This window comes from Dysidea avara, chromosome 6 (assembly GCF_963678975.1).
Source record: "Dysidea avara chromosome 6, odDysAvar1.4, whole genome shotgun sequence".
In the NCBI taxonomy this organism is placed as follows: Eukaryota; Metazoa; Porifera; class Demospongiae; order Dictyoceratida; family Dysideidae; genus Dysidea; species Dysidea avara.
The window spans coordinates 1933747-1954052 of NC_089277.1; the positions used below are offsets into that span (position 1 = coordinate 1933747).

At 37.7% G+C, this 20306-nt stretch overlaps 1 protein-coding gene across 1 annotated transcript in view; it reads right to left on the reverse strand.

Annotated features, from left to right (window-relative positions):
* Positions 1-20306, reverse strand: part of LOC136258419 (ankyrin repeat, SAM and basic leucine zipper domain-containing protein 1-like) — a 103159-nt gene that overhangs the window by 60161 nt on the left and 22692 nt on the right. The window contains exon 2 of the mRNA XM_066051734.1: positions 3400-3504. Coding sequence (XP_065907806.1) covers positions 3400-3504 — 105 coding nt within the window. The remainder of the gene's footprint in view (positions 1-3399; positions 3505-20306) is intronic.

The following is a 20306-nucleotide window of genomic DNA, read 5'->3' on the forward strand; positions in this document are numbered from 1 at the left end:
CATTTATGGATCAGTTCCACTGATCATTTCCACAAGTGGTTTATCACACAGCTGTCAGTAATTTGTAAGTCTTGTGATTTATATTCATAGAAAGCAAAAGACAGTTGCTACTCAGAATGAAAACCTGCATGTATATTTATTTATAGCATCATGGTAGGGCATACTAACTTAGTGGTATGCACTTAGCCTGTATGCAATGACTGCTGTATTAGAGCATTTGACTGTTTTAACAGAGTATCTAAGTCTTATATGATATTTCTTTGGTTGAGCATGGGTGGAAGATGGGTAATATTTCCCACCACCCTTTGCTAGTAAGAACATTTACAACTTTTAAGTTGAAGTTTTCATCATTCCTGGTACTCTACAATGTAAATAATGAGAGTTTTCACACTTACTGTAAATACCTGTACAGCACATGCCCTATAGGAAGGCTCTCCACTCAATGTTTACAGAAATGGCCACAACCTGTTTAATGAAGAAATAAAGTCATCTTTATGAGTAGTCTGTAAATAGCTTTCATTGACAGAAAATTTTTTGCTGTATAGCTTGAAAGATTATCTGCACATGTGCAGACAGATACACACGCCATCACACAAGTTTTCAAGACACCTGGTGAGTGCCCATATTTATCCTACAGTTACCTGTGGGAATACACCTGGTTTAATAAGCCCATCAAAACAATTCCTTGATTGATGTTTTACAATTATACTGTTTGTATAACATTTTCTACATCTTACTGGCTAACATGTTATAACTACCAGTCATACCAACTGCACTAGTTAAATTCCTAATCAGGGCCGCCCACAAGAGGGGGGGGGGGGGGGCAACTGGGGCATTTTGCCCCGGGCCCCAGCCTGAAAGGGGCCCCAGGAGGCCCCATGAAGGGCCCCCTGAATACCTGTTTAAAAGATCGATATACTCTGATAGAGCAGTCAGATCTAAATACTCTAATAGAGGATATGCACTGCCAAATACATTCTAATGAACACGTGATTTTTTCATACGTCATGACGGTGAACGGAATGCGAATCGATTCATTACATGGACGGTAGATCAGTTACGAGCAATTCTTACTAAGTGACATATCCTTCTGCCTAAGAAGTAGTACATCCGGCGAGAAGAAGCAGGCCCGTGGCTTTAGTGGCGAGTTCCAGTTCGAACATTCATTCACTGCCCATACTTTTATATGAGTTTTTCGTGGCCTTGTGGTAATCGTTCACGACAACAGAAAGCCTGCTTGTAGCTTAAAAGGCGAGTTATACTTCGAGCCGCATTCACTACCCAGTACTTTTATATGGAATTTTCGTAAATCTTCGATAGTCGTTCACCGTCAACTTTTTTTGGAAGCGCCGCTGATCATTTTTCGTTCGAATAATATAGCATGCATATCCTCTATTAGAGCAGTCACAGTATTCTTCAGAGGAGTAGTATAGCAAGCTTATAGATAAGGAGATATGGTTGGTGATGGGTAGTTATTGTCATTGCCAGCAGGTTGTGACCTTTTTTTTTTTTTTTTTTGGTCTTCACCTTACAACTTGGGTCAAGGGCCCCACTTTAACTCTTTGCCCTGGGCCCCTTAATTTCTCTGGGCGGCCCTGTTCCTAATGTTTGATCCACCCACACAATGTTGTATAAGCCTACATTGTGTATCTGTGAGCATACTTATATAGGTCAGTTGCCAAAAGCTGACTCAACAAGTTTATCATAAGTTTGGAAATTTTTGGTCTGATGATGCAGAAACACACTTCATACTGGCCATGGACTATATAGGTCTTTTGTGCCCATAATATTGTTTCTTTAAACCTATTCACATAACAAAGGGGCAATGTGACTGGGTTGGTCAGTAGATTTTGTGTTTTCACGAATAACACAAAGCTATGTACATGAATAAACTATCTAATTTCATTATCAATATCAGCTAGAGTTAAGTGGTCTGCTTTTGCTGGCTGCTTTTCCCAAGTATAGTGGCAATCTGTATGATTGAGCGGTCTAGGACCATAATGAAGACCTTTGCTGTAAATGTTCTATTCATTTTAGCCAGTTTTAAAACATGAATGGCCCATAACTTGATCTAATTTATCCCTACACCTTCCTTTTAATTTTTTTCCAGCATCTTGCTCTGCTCCAGCCCCTGCCTCCTAGCCCTTTTGAAGCTAGCCAACCCAAATTTTAAAAACCAGCGACAAACTTAGCTGTTGGCTAATTGTACAGTGGATGCTTTTGAAGGTAGGAATTGGTGTAAAATGTGTGAAAATTGGTACATGTAGCTTTATTCATTGGCAAGCTACAACACACTGAATACATTAAACTGGCACTTTAAAATAGGCAACGAGACCAGTTTTCCCAGACTGGGTCACATGCGAGTGTGATGTGTACATTACCTCAGTTTGTTGTTTGAGTAACATGTAATTATAAGGAATGTTAGTAGGAAGTTAATATGAAAATCAATAACTGCCCATTATTAGTGTTGGGTGGTATACTGGATGATATACTGAGATACCATGGCATTTTCATCAAACCAGTTCAAAAGTATATAGCCTAAATTCTAGGAAAATTGGGAATGAATTGGGAATGGAAAATGGGGACGGGAATGAAAAACAGGAATGGGAAAAACCAATAAAAATGCCTGATAAAGGTTGTCATGTTAGTATACAGGTAGTCCTTCAAAATGTTTAAAATGTCAATAGCTAACTATTGTTTATCAGAAAAGTGCTTTAATACTAGACTACAGTTGTACTGGTTCTAACTTTAGCCGATACCAAATTATTTTGTTATCCTATGTTAACTAATATCCAATTGTAGTGTTCTGTAAGTAATAGTGATGAGGTTTGCATCTGATTTGTAAATACGACTCCCTTGGGCCTGTGGCCCTCGGGTGGAGTGTTTACAAATCAGATACAAACCAAATGGGTGTGTTCTAACAGATTTGTGGTATGGGGCGTGTGCAGATCAAAGGCACCCATTTGTAACACAGAAGGAACAAGAACACAAGGCTAATATTGGCTACAGTACTAGTATATCTGCATTTCCTCATAATATACTGCATTTATTATTACAAAACAAGATGAAAAACAAAGCTACACTGTATAGCATGTTGTGTGGTTAATTTAATTTATAAAAAGTTGAAGGGATAGTATTTACTGGGCACCTGGTATTTAAGAAGTAGCACGGCAGCAACATATTATAGTTGTGAGTGTAGCTAACTATCATAACTGAAGACTTTCACATAGTCACTGCTGATTCCCCCATTCCCGAAAGAGAAATCTTAGAAAAAACACTGGCTACAACATCAGTTCTAATGATACAATCACACATGAACATTACTGAACACATCACACCAGTTGATACACAACACGAATAATATATTATCACTCAATACAACATGTAATATTAACTAACCGGAGGAAATACATCAGCGTTCACATCTACTCTACTGGATGCTAGTTTCTTAATGTATTCAACATCACCATTAAAAACTGCTCTCCTTAACTTTTCATGTTCCTCCTGTGATGATGACATCATTAATAATGAGGTCATACTAGTATCATAACAACTATTACAGGAGTTGTGTCATTAGTGATCACACGATCTTATACACCTCACTACACAGTATCATAATTATTATAGTAGTGATGTTTAATATTGTAGAAATGGTTGGATAAGGACATTATAAGAATTATCAAAATCACTACACTGTTTGGTAGTGATATAGTGTACAGTTCTATAGTACACTACATACAGTGGAACTTCTAAGGTGAACTGGATAGGATGATATAAACAGTTATAGCTATGGCTACACTGTACATAACCTATTTAGCTCTTGGAATTTTAAGTAGGCTTGAGTACATTATGATATTAAGTTTACTCATTACTCTTTTTGGCAATTATTTTTATACACCTATTAATATTATTCCCAAATTTATTCCTGAGTATTTCCTGGAGTCACTTCTGAAATAATACAAGTCACATGTATTTCTAGTATTTCCTGGAGCCACTTCTGAAATAATACAAGTCACATGTATTTCTAGTATTTCCTGGAGTCACTTCTGAAATAATACAAGTCACATGTATTTCTAGTATTTCCTGGAGTCACTTCTGAAATAATACAAGTCACATGTATTTCTAGTATTTCCTGGAGTCACTTCTGAAATAATACAAGTCACATGTATTTCTAGTATTTCCTGGAGTCACTTCTGAAATAATACAAGTCACATGTATTTCTTCTGTAGCTAAAACTACAATTACTTGCAGGCATAAAACACTATAATAAGATTGATATACTCTAATAGAGCAGTCACAAATAATTTGGATGACTGTATTATTAGGGTATTCTATTAGAGTAATTTAACAACTGATTATTCCTGAAAATCATCGTAATATTTGGAATTATTCCTAGCCTCATTCTTTCATCACTGAATATTCCCAAAATTATTAACTGGAATAAAATGAGCTACACATGCTTAATATAAGTTACTGTAGGAGAGTATAAGAGCAATGGGCAAGTAAAGGCTTGCCAGACAGTAAATGATCTTTTAATTAATCATAAAGTTATTTACCTTAATTGCAATGTATACACTAATAAAAGTGCAGCTAGCTAGCTAATCACAAAAGCCATCTAGCTAAGTGCAACAAGTAAATGATACAATAAACAGCCTATCAAATTACCTCAACAAAGAAGCCTTTTAAGTACAAGAGTAGTTTATGATATTAGAGTGGAAAATTTTTTTGCTGACACAGGAAGCATTTCAAATGCAACAAAGAGTTATCATATAACTATAACAGAAACCATTTAAGTGCTGAAAGCTGTCACTAGACAGAAGTTAATGGTTATATACACATGTAGAACTGGATAGAAGTGTGCTGCAAAGCACAAAGGGAGGTCATTATGCAAATAGTAGGCAATCACACAAATCTTCATACAAATAAAGAAAAATTGTTTTGTTTTAGTCAAAATTCACCTTGTCCAATTTTGACCATTACTTGGTCACTTATTCCCTATTACACTCAAATGTGTGTATTACTGATACATACGTACTATCTAATCCAAAACAGCCAAGCTGCAAAAAAAGAGTGCGGCCTCCAAAAAGGCTATTGTGAAAAAAGATGTGAAATCCAAGGTGGCAGCCAAGAAATGGTTGTGATGGTAGGATAATGGCAAAAAATTTAATAACGACAATTGAGGCGGATTTGTGTTGCCTCCTCCACTAAGATTTGGCACCAAATTCACCTGAATTGTCGTAATTAAAATTTTTGCCATTAACCTACCATCACAGCCATTTCTTGGCTGCCACCTTGGATTTCACATCTTTTTTCACAATAGCCTTTTTGGGGGGTGCACTCTTTTCTTACAGTTTGGCTGTTTTGGATTAGATTTCACTTCTTTTTGTATTAGCATGCCCAAAGCCAGCCTGTGGATGGCTTTGGGGCTTTTTAACATATATTTTTTTCTTTACCACAGGAAGAAGAAAAAGATGAAGCAGATTTTATAAATACTTTAATTCTGATTTTATCAGTAAATGTGCAAATAATATATACGTATAATACATATTTATTACATATTGATTAATTCCTACAAGATAACTTTTTTACAGCTGATCTCTCTACTGGGTAACTTGAAATTTAGCTGAACTCTCAACAGGGTGATTTGCTTGTACATAGATGAACTCTCTACAGGATTCTCACTACAGGGTGACTTGACTCTAGCTGAACTATCTGCAGGGTTATCTGTTTGTAGCTGAACTCTCTACAGGGTGATCTGTTCATAGCTGATCTCTCTACAGGGTGAACCTGAACTCTCTACAGATGATTTATTTGCAGCTGAACTCTTTACATGGTGGTTTCTTTGTAACTGAACTCTCTACAAGGTGACTTCTTCTAGCTGATATCTCTATAGAGTGATTTTTTGTAGCTGAACTCTGTACATATAAAGTGACTTCTTCTAGCTGGTCTCTCTACAGGATGACTTGTTTCTAGCTGATCTTTCTGCAGGGTGACTTGTTTCTAGTTGAACTCTACAGGGTGGTCTGTTCATAGCTGAACTCTCTACAAAGTAACTTCTTCTATCTGATCTCTCTACAGAGTGACTTGTTTGTAGCTGAACTATCTGCAGGGTGATTTGTTTGCAGCTGAACTCTTTACAAGGTGATCCTTCTAGCTGATCTGTCTACAGGATGATCTATTGGTAGCTGAACTTTCTACAGGGTAGTTTGTTTGCAGCCAAACTCTCTACATGATGGTTTCTTTGTAGCTGAACTCTCTACAAGGTAACTTCTTCTAGCTGATCTCTCTACAAGGTGACTTGTTTCTAGTTGATCTCTCTGCAGGGTGAACTTTTTTCTAGCTGAATTCCACAGGGTGATCTTTTCGTAGCTGAATTCTCTACAGGGTGATTTGTTTGCAGCTGAACTCTCTACATGTAGCTGAACTCTCTACAAGGTAATTTCTTATAGCTGATTTCTCTACAGGCTGACTTGTTTCTAGCTGATCTCTCTACAGGGTGATCTGTTTGTAGCTGAACTCTATACATTTTGATTTGTTTGCGGCTAAACTCTCTACATGGTGGTTTCTTTGTAGCTGAACTCTCTACAAGGTAATAGCTGATTTCTCTACAGGATGACTTGTTTCTAGCTGAACTCTCTACAGGGTGATCTGTTCATAGCTGAACTCTCTACATGGTGGTTTCTTTGTAGCTGAACTCTCTACAAGGTGACTTCTTCTAGCTGATTTCTCTACAGGGTGATTTGTTTGTACCTGAACTCTCTACAGGATGACTTGTTTCTAGCTGATCTCTCTACAGGGTGACTTGTTTCTAGCTGAACTCTCTACAGTGTGATCTGTTGAGTTTGTAGCTGCGCTCTCTCTTGTTTCTAGCTGATCCCTCTATAGAGTTATAACTTGTTTGTGTAGTTGAACTCTTTACAGGGTGGTTTTTTGATTGGTTGCTGAACTCTCTACATGGTGACTTGTTTGTACTACAGAGTAACTTGTTTGTAGCTGAACTCTCTACCAAGTGACTTACTTGTAGCTGAAGATTGTATAAAGTAATTTGTTTGTAGCAGAATTTTAGGGTAGCTAACTTGTTTATATAGATGAACTCTCTACTGGGTAGTTTTTTTTGTAGCTGAACTCTCTACACAGTGACTTGTTTGTAGCTGAACTCTCTACAGGGTGACTTGTTTATAGCTGAACTCTCTTCAGTGTGACTTATAATGTTCTGAATATCTACAGCGACATGTTTGTAGCTAAATTCTCTACAGGGTGACTTGCTTGTAGCTGAATTGTCTATAAGATTAACTGTTCGTAGCTGAACTCCCTATAGAATAACTTGCAATGCAATATAATTCTATAATGGAGTAAGTTATAAACGTAGCTGAATGCTCTATTAGGGTGACTGTTCTATTAGAGTATCTCGATCTCGCATTTGCTACACGTAGTTAGTTGGCTTTCGAATCATAACTCAGTGGTTTGTAATCCTATTCTTCTGTACTACTGCAAGGACTTTCTATGATAATTATTCCAGCTACATACCGATGTTCAGCTCATTGCTCTAAGCGGTTTGTCTGGTAGGCGTGAAAACTAATAGTTTTGTTATTCATAAAAATCAATTGTGACAAAGGTTGGATTTTGTGTCATATCTCCATGGTCTTTAACTCGATTCTTTTCAAATCACAAAAAGGCACTCCTATGATAATTACTCCATCTACAATTTTCAGCTCATTCCTTCAAGGGGTTTACCCTGTGGGCATGACAGACCTTATTTTACGCAAATAATCGGTCATACCTCCGTGACTGTTCATCGGATTCCTACCAAACTTGGTACTGAGATTCGCCATAATGAGCCCTTTAAGTGCACCAAATTGCAGCCCGATTGGAGTACGCATTCGTGTTTTATAGCGGATTTTGCGAAGTGTGCGAAAAGATGTACGTAGAAGAAAAAAACCCGAGAAAAACCCCAAACTCTGGCCGCTCGTATCTCGGAAATGGCTGGAGCGATTTTCGTAAAATTTGGAATGTGGACTCCCCTACCTAGCCGACACTTCTGTAGCTAATGTGGTTTCAATCGGATAAGGGATCACTGAGCTACAAAGGTGTGAAAATCACACGGGGCGTTTTCTTTCTTCCTGTAAATCCTGTAAATATACTCACGGTGTGGCGCGCCGGCTTCTTGGGCCGTACGACACACTACCGTGTGTCTTGATATTATGTATCATTAAATTTTCCTAGTTTATACTTGCACTTCATATTGATTAATGTACATAGTCTAAAATGTTGATGATGTGCTACTTGTTAAACACAAGCTGATAGTAAGCCACCTCATGTTGCTGAACTAAGAGCTTAAAACCAGCTAGGATAGCTATATAACTGTGTGGCTTACAGACCTATAGTGTCATGAACTAAACACATTGACAATGATTAGTGTTATCATTAATGTCTGTGTGTACTTTTACTACTGCCATTAATTTTTATCCATTATCCGTAAGCTGTCCTTATCTTACAGTCAAGCATCTTACTGTACTTTTACCACACAACAATTGACCCACTAGCTAACATCTTATACTGTAACTATGATATCATTAATCTACAAAGAGAAGGCTTCAATCATTACAAGACCACAGCTTAATTGTTGAAATGTGTAATGGTAATGACCCACCTACTCTACACATGTTTTAGGAGAAATCTGATGAAAAACATAATCAGTATGTCCAGTCATCAAGTACTCCATTGGGTATGACTAGAGTTTGAGAAAGCTTTGTTAGTGCTAGAATCTGTATCCAATTATAAATTTATGAAAAGCAATGTACTAATTTTGCATATGAAAGAACAGTTTTCACTGTGATGGTGCTTTATATAACCATTAGAAGTGCCTATTCCGAAAATGGTCTGGATTGGATAGCATACAATAATTTATCAGTTCTTAACAATAGGCACAATGTTTGCTGACAATCAAGCTGCTGTTCACTGCAGAACTTCATGTAAAGAAGTGTATTTCAGGGGATCGGAGTTACCATGGCCAGTGGTATGCAACAGAGAAGCACAAGTTTTTCAACATGCAGGCCTCCTGTTTAATGTGGTGAATGATACCCTTTGTCAAGTTGAGTGATTGTGGGAAAGACTTGTGAGGGATCTTTGAACACTTTGAGCATGGACATAGAAATGAAAAAGAGCAGGTGTTGTTGGAGGTGAAATTGGCAGTGAAATGATTCCACAGATAATCTAAAGTTTGGCCTTTATCTTGAGTGGGTTGTCCTGGTAGTTGATAACGGGAAGGGCATTCCAGATGCGAGGAAGCTGGTTAAAATAAAAGTTACTAGTGGAATTGTCAGGTGATCTTGTTTGGAGTAGCTTGTTTCCAGAAGCTAGACGTGTGTGACCAGTTGCAAATTTAATGAAATTATTGATGTCAAATCCATTGTGGGGGTTGTGGAGATTTTTAAGAAAGAACATCACATCATTTACATCAAGAATGTACATCAGGGGTAGCATATGGAGATTAATAAGACGAGACTTGTAGTCAGTAGAGTAGTCATTTAAAATGTATTTAGTTGCACGCCTCTAAACACGTTCGAGTTGCTGAATGTGCTTAATTAGGTGGGGTTTCCAGATGACCGAGCAGTAGAAAAACTGGGATCTAACAAGAGAGGTATATAGTCGAGATTTGGCTTGGACATAATTTTGTAGGGAGAAAGATCTTCTTAGAAGTCCAAGTGCCTGATAGGATTTGGAGATAATGTGGTTATAGTGAGCATCCCATGACAGATCGCTTGATAACATAATTCCTAGATCTTTGTATGTATCAACACAAGAAATCTGGGAGGTGCCGATATTGTAAGATGTTGGAGATTTCCTTTTAAAAGATAGCAGAAAGATTTTTGATAGACCGAATAGAAGATTCCAGTGGGTACTCCACAAGTTTAAATTATTTAAGTCTTCTTGAAGTTTAAGTGAATCTAGTGGTGAGGAGATAGTTTTGATACATTTGGTGTCGTCTGCAAATAGAAACAATAGACAAAATTTAATGATGTCCGGAATATCATTAACATATATGAGAAATAGAAGTGGGCCAAGTATACTTCCCTGTGGGATTCCGGATAGAACTGGGAGAAGGTGAGACAAAGAGTTGTTAATCTTCACACACTGATAACGATTAAGTAGGTATGATTCAAACCATGACCAAAGCTTGCCAGAAATTCCAAGTGATCGAAGTTTGAATAACAGTTCCTTGTGGGGGACACTGTCAAAAGCCTTTTTGAAGTCAAGATAGACTACATCAGTTTGGTCATTAGTACTATGTATGGTATTCAACATGAGAAGCAACTGTTGCACTGTGGATCGATTTTTTAAGAAGCCAAACTGCTGAGGTGAGAGAAAACTTGAAATGTAAGAAATGGTTTTGTTGTAAACTAGTTGTTCTAATACCTTAGATGTTATACAGAGTAGAGAAATTGGACGATAGTTAGTAACTTGAGTCTTGTCACCAGATTTATGTACAGGAACAATCATGTGTATGCGCCATTCATAAGGTATGGAGCAACTATTTAAACTGACTGTAAACAAATGGTGCAATGGCTTAGCAAGAATGTTAGCATATTGTTTGAGAATCCTTGGGCCAATACCATCAATACCAGTGGCCTTATCAGTATGGAGTGAGACGAGTGCTTCATATACTTCCTGTTCAGATATTTGGATTGATACTAAATGACATCTGACAGATGGGTCAATTTTGTCAGGATAGGGTGGGAGTACGAAGTCTGAGGAGGTAAACACAGAGAAGAAATATTCATTAAAAAGAGAGGCTTTATCAGCACTGTCAGTGGCAGGAGCACCGTTGTAAAGGACAGAGGATGGTATAGAGCTGGATTTTTTGACACTTCTTATATATTTGTAGATCATGGAGTTATTATTTGGTGCAAAGTTAATTATTAACTTTCTTTCAAACTCTGACCTGGCTTTATGGATTTCATCAGACAGTGACTGTTCAGCAGTGTGTAAACGATTCCTGATACTGGAGAAGGGAGATCTGCGAAGTCTTCGTTTAAGAGACCTGATACAGTTAATCTGATGTCTGATTGCTGGAGTGAAATATTTGGGCTGATGAGTAGAATTGAGCTTGATCTTTGGAATAAATTTTGCCATGGCATTGCATAAGGAGAATTTTATATATGACCAGATAAATTCAACATTGTTAGACTGCCGAAACAATTAGAAAAATCAATATTGCACAGAAAGTTAGACAGGCCATAGTAGTCTCCCTTATTGTAGTCAAAAATGTAGATTGGTTCAGAGGTGATACTGTGCTGGGTAGTTGATAGCTGGAGTTTGAAGCTGATTAAGTAATGGTCAGACTTTGTTGCCGGATTTAGATCATTAGATATAACAATGTCTGTGACTGAGTCGGGTGAATTAGTGAAGATTAAGTCAAGGGTATTGCCATGAATATGGGTTGGACTGTCAATAACTTGAGAGAAATCATATTGGAATGAAAGATCACATAAGCTTGAAGAAAAATTGCAGTTACTAGACAGAGTGGCCCAATCAATGTCTGGGGAGTTGAAGTCACCAAGTATATAGGTCTTTACTAAGGATTGCATTGTAGTCTCTAAATAGGACAAGAGATCCTGCTTGTATACTTCAGAGCAGTTAGGTGGGTTATAAATAAGACACAGGTTAATAGGTTCATACAGCATTAGCTGGACAGTAAGGGCTTCAACTTCATCAGGGATGCTAATAATTCTACTGGGGATTGTCTGTTTAATTGCTATCAGTATACCTCCACCTCTGGTTTTACGATCATGACGGTAGATTGAGAAGGAAGGGAGTAAAATTTCATTGTCGTAGATAAAATTTGACAACCAGGTTTCGGTGATTGCAATAATTTGAAAATCATGCGAGAGGACAAAGCTTGACAGATTAGTTAACTTGTTTACTAGACTACGTGCGTTCCACAAACAGGCACTGAAGTCTAGTCAATTTGACTCTTCCATAGGGGATGGAGTGGAGACTGAGGAGTTGGTGGAAGCATTTGGGGCATTGGATGTGGCAGTGTTTGAAACATTGGTCACAGGTTGGAGGCTTGCAGATAGTAAGCAGAGTTGAGAGTTTTGCACTGCTGCATAGAGCTTATGATTGATGTACAGACCATTCCCACGAATTTTGATGTGCTTGCTCTCAGTGCCACTATCAATGAGGCTTCGTCTCTCTATTAGTAGGATACTTTCGATTTTACGCTCCTCAGCTGACATATCAGGTTTGATTGCTATACCAGATGATAGAGAACTTTTACATGATAGAACAAGGGTAGCTTCAAAGGCTCTCAGGAATTTGACAAGAATGGGGCGGGGGCGAGTATTGCTTTGATCATATTTTTCGAGTCTGTGGAAGTCCTTCATTGATTCAGGTGTAATAGATATAGCTTGAGGTCAGAGAAAACTTTCATCAAACAGACAAGGTTATGCTTCGTCCGGTCGTGCTTACTAGTGTTTGCTGGTGATTCCTTTAGGCCATAAACAACAACATTGATTTTCTTGTCAAGTGATGAAGCTGGTTTAGGGGATAGATAGTTGATTAATATTTTTAAAGGTTGCAGCAGGGTTGGCGACAGCATTTTTGGTTGGTGCAATTGGTTGGCTTGGCTTGAGGACTTGGTTGGACCGTTCGGTACCAGAAGTCACCTTAGCTTCAACATTTTCTAGCCTCTTCACAAATGAAGTTTGTTTACGAAGGTCGTCTTCAATCTTGGCAATTTTAGCTTCCAAAGCATTTTGTTTGTCTTGCATTTCGTTAAAAAATTTTAGAACTCCAGTGACTTTCAGTCGACAAGTGGTACAGAAGAACATGATATTGGGCGACGAGTCGCTGAGGATGTCATACGCTTCGTCAGAGATGCCAGCACATCGACTGTGTTCCCAATGGTAGCAAAATTCACATAGCAAACCATTATCTTCAATCGATTGGTCACAAGAAATACGCGACTCGGTTTTCCCCTTCTTTAGTTTTCTTGGTTGGTGGAGTGGAAATACCAGTTGATCTGTCACGTTTCTTCGGCATTATGGCCGAGTTTGACACGAAGGTTGAGAGGATAGATGAAGGGAATCGAGAGAATTAGAAGGATGAGAGAGAGCAAAAATAACACAACCAACTTGCAATAACACGCCTATAATGTGAAAGGAATTATGCACAACACTAAAAACTGGTTACTTGGATTGATGCTATAGGGATGTGTTGAATTCCAGGGTGTCTGTAACACATCATTATGTATGCAGAATCTTAATGGTGCTCAACCTTAAAAGAGCCATATTGTTGTATTGGATGGGTCACACCAACGTTGAAACCGGGTCACTACTGCTGACCCGGATTGACCCTGATTAATTAAAGCCGAGGCGTGCGATAAGAGCCATGTTTCGGCTAGTCTCGAGCGAGCGAGACTACCTTTTTGAGCGTTGATTCGTGTTGAGTAAACAGGGGCGGATCCAGACGCAACTTCAGGTTGAAGACCAAAAAATATATATATATATAAATAATAAAAAAAAAGGTCATCACCTACTAACAATAGCTACCCCTCACCATAGATACCCTCAGCTTCGTGCTACATACTGCACTTACTAATAAATGGGCGTGGCTGAGCGTATGTTTGTAACACGATAAGTGGGCGTGGCTCACGAAAGAGCTACGCGATAGCGTTTATAAGTTTCCACGGCGTCAAACGAACAATTTCGTTTCTCACGTGATCCAATCCGGGTCAGACCCGGATGACCCGGAGAAAATGTGACCCGGATGACCCGACCCGGTTTCAACGCTGGGTCACACTGAAAAATATTGCTGCACCAAACTAGCCTTAAAAATGAAGGTGGGATTTAGTGATAAAACTAGTAGGACAAGATTATATGAATGATTGTACTGCAACATAGCTCTGTAGGAATATCCCTACGATAGTATATCTAAGTCTAAATCAGTATAATTATATGTATTGCCCTCAGCTATACTTTCAGCCTAATGAGCAACAGATACTCAAACTTTGACCATCAACAAAAATGTAAAATCCTGCACTTAAGAATTTGATTTAGTAATTCAAATATTGAAGGAATTTTAATCCAGTTGAGTGCATCACAAAATGTTATTATATACAACAAACAATAGCCTGTGAAAGGGGTGCAATTTGATGAGCAAAATGTGCCAAGTACATATGCTTGGTAGATACCTGCAACTTCACGATGGGCTCCACACAATGATTAATAATAATGCTAGTGCGATGAAAAAAATTATATGGCTAGTGACACGTCCTCTAGTAGGTGAAGGCTGACTCAAGATACTTTAATACAGCAGTCACTCTAATAGAACAGTCATACTTGTATACCATATACCTTCAAACTTTCAGGGTATAAAAAATTGTGATTCTAACCTGATGTCAAATTATGTGATAAAATTTTTGTGATCATCAATAAATGTCATAAACTGTATCCAATCACAAGATTGAGAGGCATGCATGTGCATAGTTAATTCTCTGTGAAAAGTTGAGTGATAATGTGTGATGGTCCAGTGGACCATTCTTTATTACTTGTCCAGATGGTGAGTGGATACCATGTTTACAATGCGATATGGGAAGCATACATTGGTGAAGAGCTGAAATGATTGTGTGAAACAGATAATGAACATAACCGGTACACAGCATCCATCATTAAGTTCGCTATACTGTAGTTGGACATCTTCCTAGAAAAACATCTACATTGTGCTCTGTCTTGATTCAATGAGGCAGATCTAATCATTGTAGGATTACTGGCCACCATTGATACAGCAATGATTTACCCCAAGGTGGAATGGAAGTACCTTGCGACCTTTGATTTGAAGGTCATAAAAAAGAGCTGGAAAATAGTTGGATTCATTTTGTGGTGAGACTGTGCTACTACAAATAGTGAAACTAGTTCAGCAACAATCCCAGGCTAGTCCAGCTACACGAGGCCATGTAGCCAGTAGTTCTTGCATTAATTCATCACTTGTGGTCTCCTCAAAAAAGAAAACTGTTCTTTAATAATTAGACAAGGTTTGTTCACAGGAATGTCAGACAACTTTTCTACATTTACTGTAGGATACCCATCTCTAGGTCTATTTCTAAAGTTTCTGTCTCATCAGTTAATCTTTCTCTGGCGAATCAGTCTTGGCTGCTGCTGTTAAAGAAATCATCCATTACCCTGAAAGAGCTGGTGCATGTCATAAAGGATCATGATAATCACTGGATTGTAACTAACATTGTGGGAAGTAAACCTAAAGAAGTGAATGTCCATATACAATTCAGTCTTTAGCACAGTTCATAAAGAAACACAACAGGTTATTTGTAATTTGTTTAATGCTCATTAAGGTAACTATGAAGCCATTTCACAAACAAGTGGGAGGATTGGATTGTGCTGTCTTTGCTATTGCAGTTGTTACTGCATTGGTATTTAAGGGTGCTCTGTACAGTTCGTACAAAGCTTCCCAAAACATAGTCTGTTTTGCACTAAAAGAAATATTATGGTCGCTTAATTAGTCTGTGACATGTTGACACATTTTAGTACCTGTAAATTAGGTATTCCATAGCAGCAAGCACACGAATCTTGCTATTCTACACCCTATCACTTAAATTAGAACTACTCCGTCATTTTTAATCCAATAGACATGAAATTTTCACACAAGCTACTTTAGTAATCTTACTAAAGAAGAGCATTTGCCATTTTGAAATAGCAAGTTCAGATGATGAATAACGTAGAAGTAAAAAAAGGATTTCTGGGACTGTCAACCCGAAAGATAAATATGTGATGATTGAGAAGCAAAAATAAAAATGCACAATGGTTTGTGCTGTTTAGCATAGTGTATCATAAAAGTATCAAGGTTCTTGTGCATAAACTGTAGGACTAGTTCTAGTATAAAGGGAAAAACTGTAACTCATGTTCTAAAGCAAATTTAGCAGTTGGATTTGGACTAAACTGTGTACTAGTGTTAACTTATATCCAGTAAAAAAGTACAGGACATTTGCTAAAACCAATTGTAAGTTATAGAACAAATTAAATTCATGTGAAGCCATATAAGCGGACTGTACAGAGCACCCTTAATATTAATCTATCTGCTGTCAACTTTAAATACGACCATATTTAGTTACTTGCTTTAAAAATCAAAAATTCACTTCAATTCCAGATCAATACTAATAACACTACAATGGGCACTGCAACTCATCAGTTTAACAGCATTGTGTAATATTGTCTGTATTCATACATTTAAACTATTCATTGTCTTATGATTTCAAAATTATTAAAGCCATTTATTATATTTTATGGATGATCTTTTAAAAATCAGTAGTATATTTCAATCATCCATGCGCTCCAAAAGGCTTTATGATACTCAGCCTAAGGTCAACAAGATTTTACCAGCTCTCTGTCATCCAACTGAGTAAAGCATTAATACAATACAATACAAAGATTTTCTTGGCATACCAATCACAAACATTTGTCCTTAGAAGGTCTGTCACAGGTTTGCTAAAACTCACTCTCAAATAGTTGCAACTGATTCGTGCAGTTTTGAGGCACCATTACAATATAGTATATATATATTGTTTTTGTCAAGGAAGGATAAGAATTCCTCTGTGGTTTGGCCTTTGAATTCATCAAATATCACAAGTGAATAGTCATCAGATAAGTCCATCGCTTTCTTGTTTAGTTGCAAGTATGGTATAATGATCTTGGTGATGTAAAGGAATGTAGTCTCTATATTGCACCAGTGGTTAGGTGTAGCAGATATGGGCCAACATGCAGGAAAATTAACTCCACTGGGGTAACACTGAAATGCCATTCCTTCATAAACCATCTGAACTGGCAGATAGTCTGCAAACTCCGCAGTGATATTCCTCTTGTCAATTACTCCCTCCAGCTTGACTCTCTCTTGGATCCCTTCTCAACCATCATCCATTGAGAAACTGTAATATAACCAGTTTGGTCCCAATTGATCACCAGCTCATCAGGTATTTCTTCCATCATTGTAACCCTTTTAATGTCCAGCAGAAATTTGTTTTGACAGCTTCACAATTGCTTATAGCAAACCTTACTTTAGTTTTAGTCTTTCTCTTCACATAATTTATCTTAATAATATTTAGCCCAGCTTTTCTTCAGCTCCCCAATGCTTTCCAACAACGCTGGATCTCTTTTCTGGAACATACCTGTAGTAGCAGAATTACAACTTGTGTGTTTACTCCCCCTGTGCCAACTCTTAACATGTGTATGTAGAACTGTAACTGTTTGCTCAGCTTATCTGAATCCAGTTTTTCACCCTCTATCATTGTGATTAGTTCTAAATTTCTTTCGCCATGTGCTGTCTTCATGTTGTCAGTAATTGTCTTCTAACTGTCAATGGTGCTTCACCTCAAGTTTGGAAACTCATCTTTAAAATGCCTTATAACTGCAGCAGTTCTGTGAGATACAGCATAATTGTCAATTGTAGCCTTGTCAATTCCTGACAGCTGCTTGCTGTACGGTCCTTGTTTCCTTCCATCCAATGTGCAACTGCTTCCACTTGCTGTTGACAACACAGCTGATACCCTATCACTTGCAGCCTCGATAGTTAAGGTGGAACCCACTTTGAGGACCATTTGGGTTAGGAAGGGGTGATTCATGCTTAAAGAACTTGTACAAACTCATTTTTGTATTGACACTAGCTTGGCACTTCCACAATCATGTATAACTAATTACTTGATGTAGCAAATCATTTATGTGATGTATCAACTACAAACAAATTTTTGTAATTACAATAGCCATCATGAAAATCATGAATTTTTTTGTCTCTGAAAACTTTGGGCTATATGGTAGCTGTATGCCTTAACAAAAAAAAACATCACAAAATTAGAGATCCAAGCAATGAAAAGTAGTGAAACAAGAGATAAAAGTAATGACAGTACTAGAGCATAGCTTGATGGGAAAATCCCCATGTTGACATTGAACACAATGATTGTTATAAGATGCCAATGTAGGGATTTTCCCACTGAGCTATGTTGTAATACCATCATTTATTTCTTGTCTCACCCACTACCTTTTATCACTTGGATCCTCACTTCATTTTTAATGTAATAAATTTTAATAGTTATACTGAAAAGGTTGCAGAGCCATTTAGCCTTAATTCTTTTCAGCAATGCCTGTCTGTTACATTATAGGATGACGCTGTTGGCACCAGAAAATAAGTGGCAATAATGATGGTAAAAATGCCTATTATCACAGATTGGTGTCACAAGCTGGCACAACAGCTTATCACCACCGACAAACCAGGTAATCACTCACGTTTTCCGAGTCAGATGAGACAAAGTGCTTGTGCCACGCGTCTACTTACTTTAGTGTGACGAATGTGTGAGAAAGATGAAAAGTGTGGTGGGGTAAGCTGTCCCAACTCCTGAGAGTTGTTCATGTACTGATGGAGGAGCTAAAAGTGTGCAGTGTTGGAAAGCAATTTGGTAGCTTTGAAGAATTTGATAATGCTTTGAAAACATTGCATGAGAAATTTGCCACCCTTTACGTGTCTACAACAGCCAAACTGTTTCGAAAGCGAATGAAAGGAGGCTTACAGCAAGGTATCTTTGAACTATGCTGTGAAGTTGTGTACACTTTGGTAAAGCACAACAGAGAGGCAAGAAAGAAAGACCAAATCAGCAATACTTCACCACAGGATGTAATGCTACCATTGTTACTTCATATGATAGGATTACGGATAAACTTGTTGTTTGCAATCGTGAGTTGCAGCATCATCATCATTTGGGAAAAGAGATGCTGAAACACTACCCATCTCATCGTCATTTAACTGAGGAAGAACAAGTTGAGGTCAATTCATTTATCAAACTTCAGCAAAGCAACAAACGTTTTAAAGAACACATTAAAGCCAAATTTGGAAAGCTTTTAACTTTGAAAGACATCCAAAACATGAAGCTAAAGGTTAAAGAATTGGAAATACAGGGAAGAACTGATGCCCAAATGACAATTGACAAGCTGTCAACTACATTGCAAAGTGACCCTAATGCCAAAGGTGGAGTAATTGTAACTGAAGAAAATAAGCTTGCCATCCTGTATTACCAAAGTGGCATAATGGGAGAATAGTTTAAAAAGTTTCCTGAAATATTGATGATCGATGGCACATATTGTGTTAACAAGCCTGGCCCTGTATGCCCAAATGGTTGAAGATGGTCATGGTCATGGCAAGGTAGTCTACTATGCTGCCACCAGTTCTGAAGATTACAATCACATATAAAGCATCCTTCAGTCATTAAAAGTATGAAATCTGTTGTGGTCAAAAGTATTTGTAATAATCATCAATAAAGATTTCACAGAATGGAAATTTCTAAAGGTGGAATTTCCAGATGCCACCATTCTTTTTTGCCAATTCCATGTGATCAAATGCTTTTTCAAAAAAGTTTGCGATTTTGAAGTTCCAAAAGATGATCGTGATGCTGTTAGGGATGTTTAACGGCAACTAGTTTATGCTGAAGATTAGTCAACATATGATTCCTTAAAGGAAGAACTGTTTCAAAACTTGGGATTTGTGTCAGAACATGTGGGTGTCTATTAAGCGAGATACATTTTCCCATTATGGCAACATGACTAATTATCATTTTGGAGAGCAGCCGCAGTAAGCTTAAACAAGTTGTCCATCACTCTGACAAGCTATCAGAGATGTTTCAAAATTTGCTTTTGCATATCACTACTTGTACTGAAGAGTACTCACATGTTGCATCTCAAGAAGAATTTACAACACCTATAGCAACGGTCATGAAATACCAGGAATTTCATCGGTTAACTCTATTTGCACATCTTATGCAGCCAATCTTATTACAGAGTAGCTTCTAAAGTGGCATACTCTGTCAGTGTTGAAGATTCAAGCCACTTTAATGTAAAATACAAGGACCATCTCCACAAATGTTGATGACAACCAATTTAAGTGCACTTGTGCTTTTGCAAATAGCATGGGATTACCCTGTTGGCATATTTTTGCTGCATGAGCAAACCAAGAACTTGAGCCATTTGAAGTGCAGATGGTAAAGGAAAAGTGGACAAAGTACTATCAAGATGTTTCTGATAATCTCCCAACAACTGATGATTTTGCTATGGTCTCAAATGAAAGTTCTCATGATGTACTTCAGACTCAGCTCCTTCCAAATAAACAAATTTTTATCACTACTCTCTCAAGAAGTCATAAGTATCGGAAGATTATTGATTTGGGACAGAAAGTGGCTACTACTGCTTCTGTTTGTGGCATGGCAGAGTTTGAGGGGAAATATCATTCACTTGAGCATATCCTTGCTTTGTGGGAAT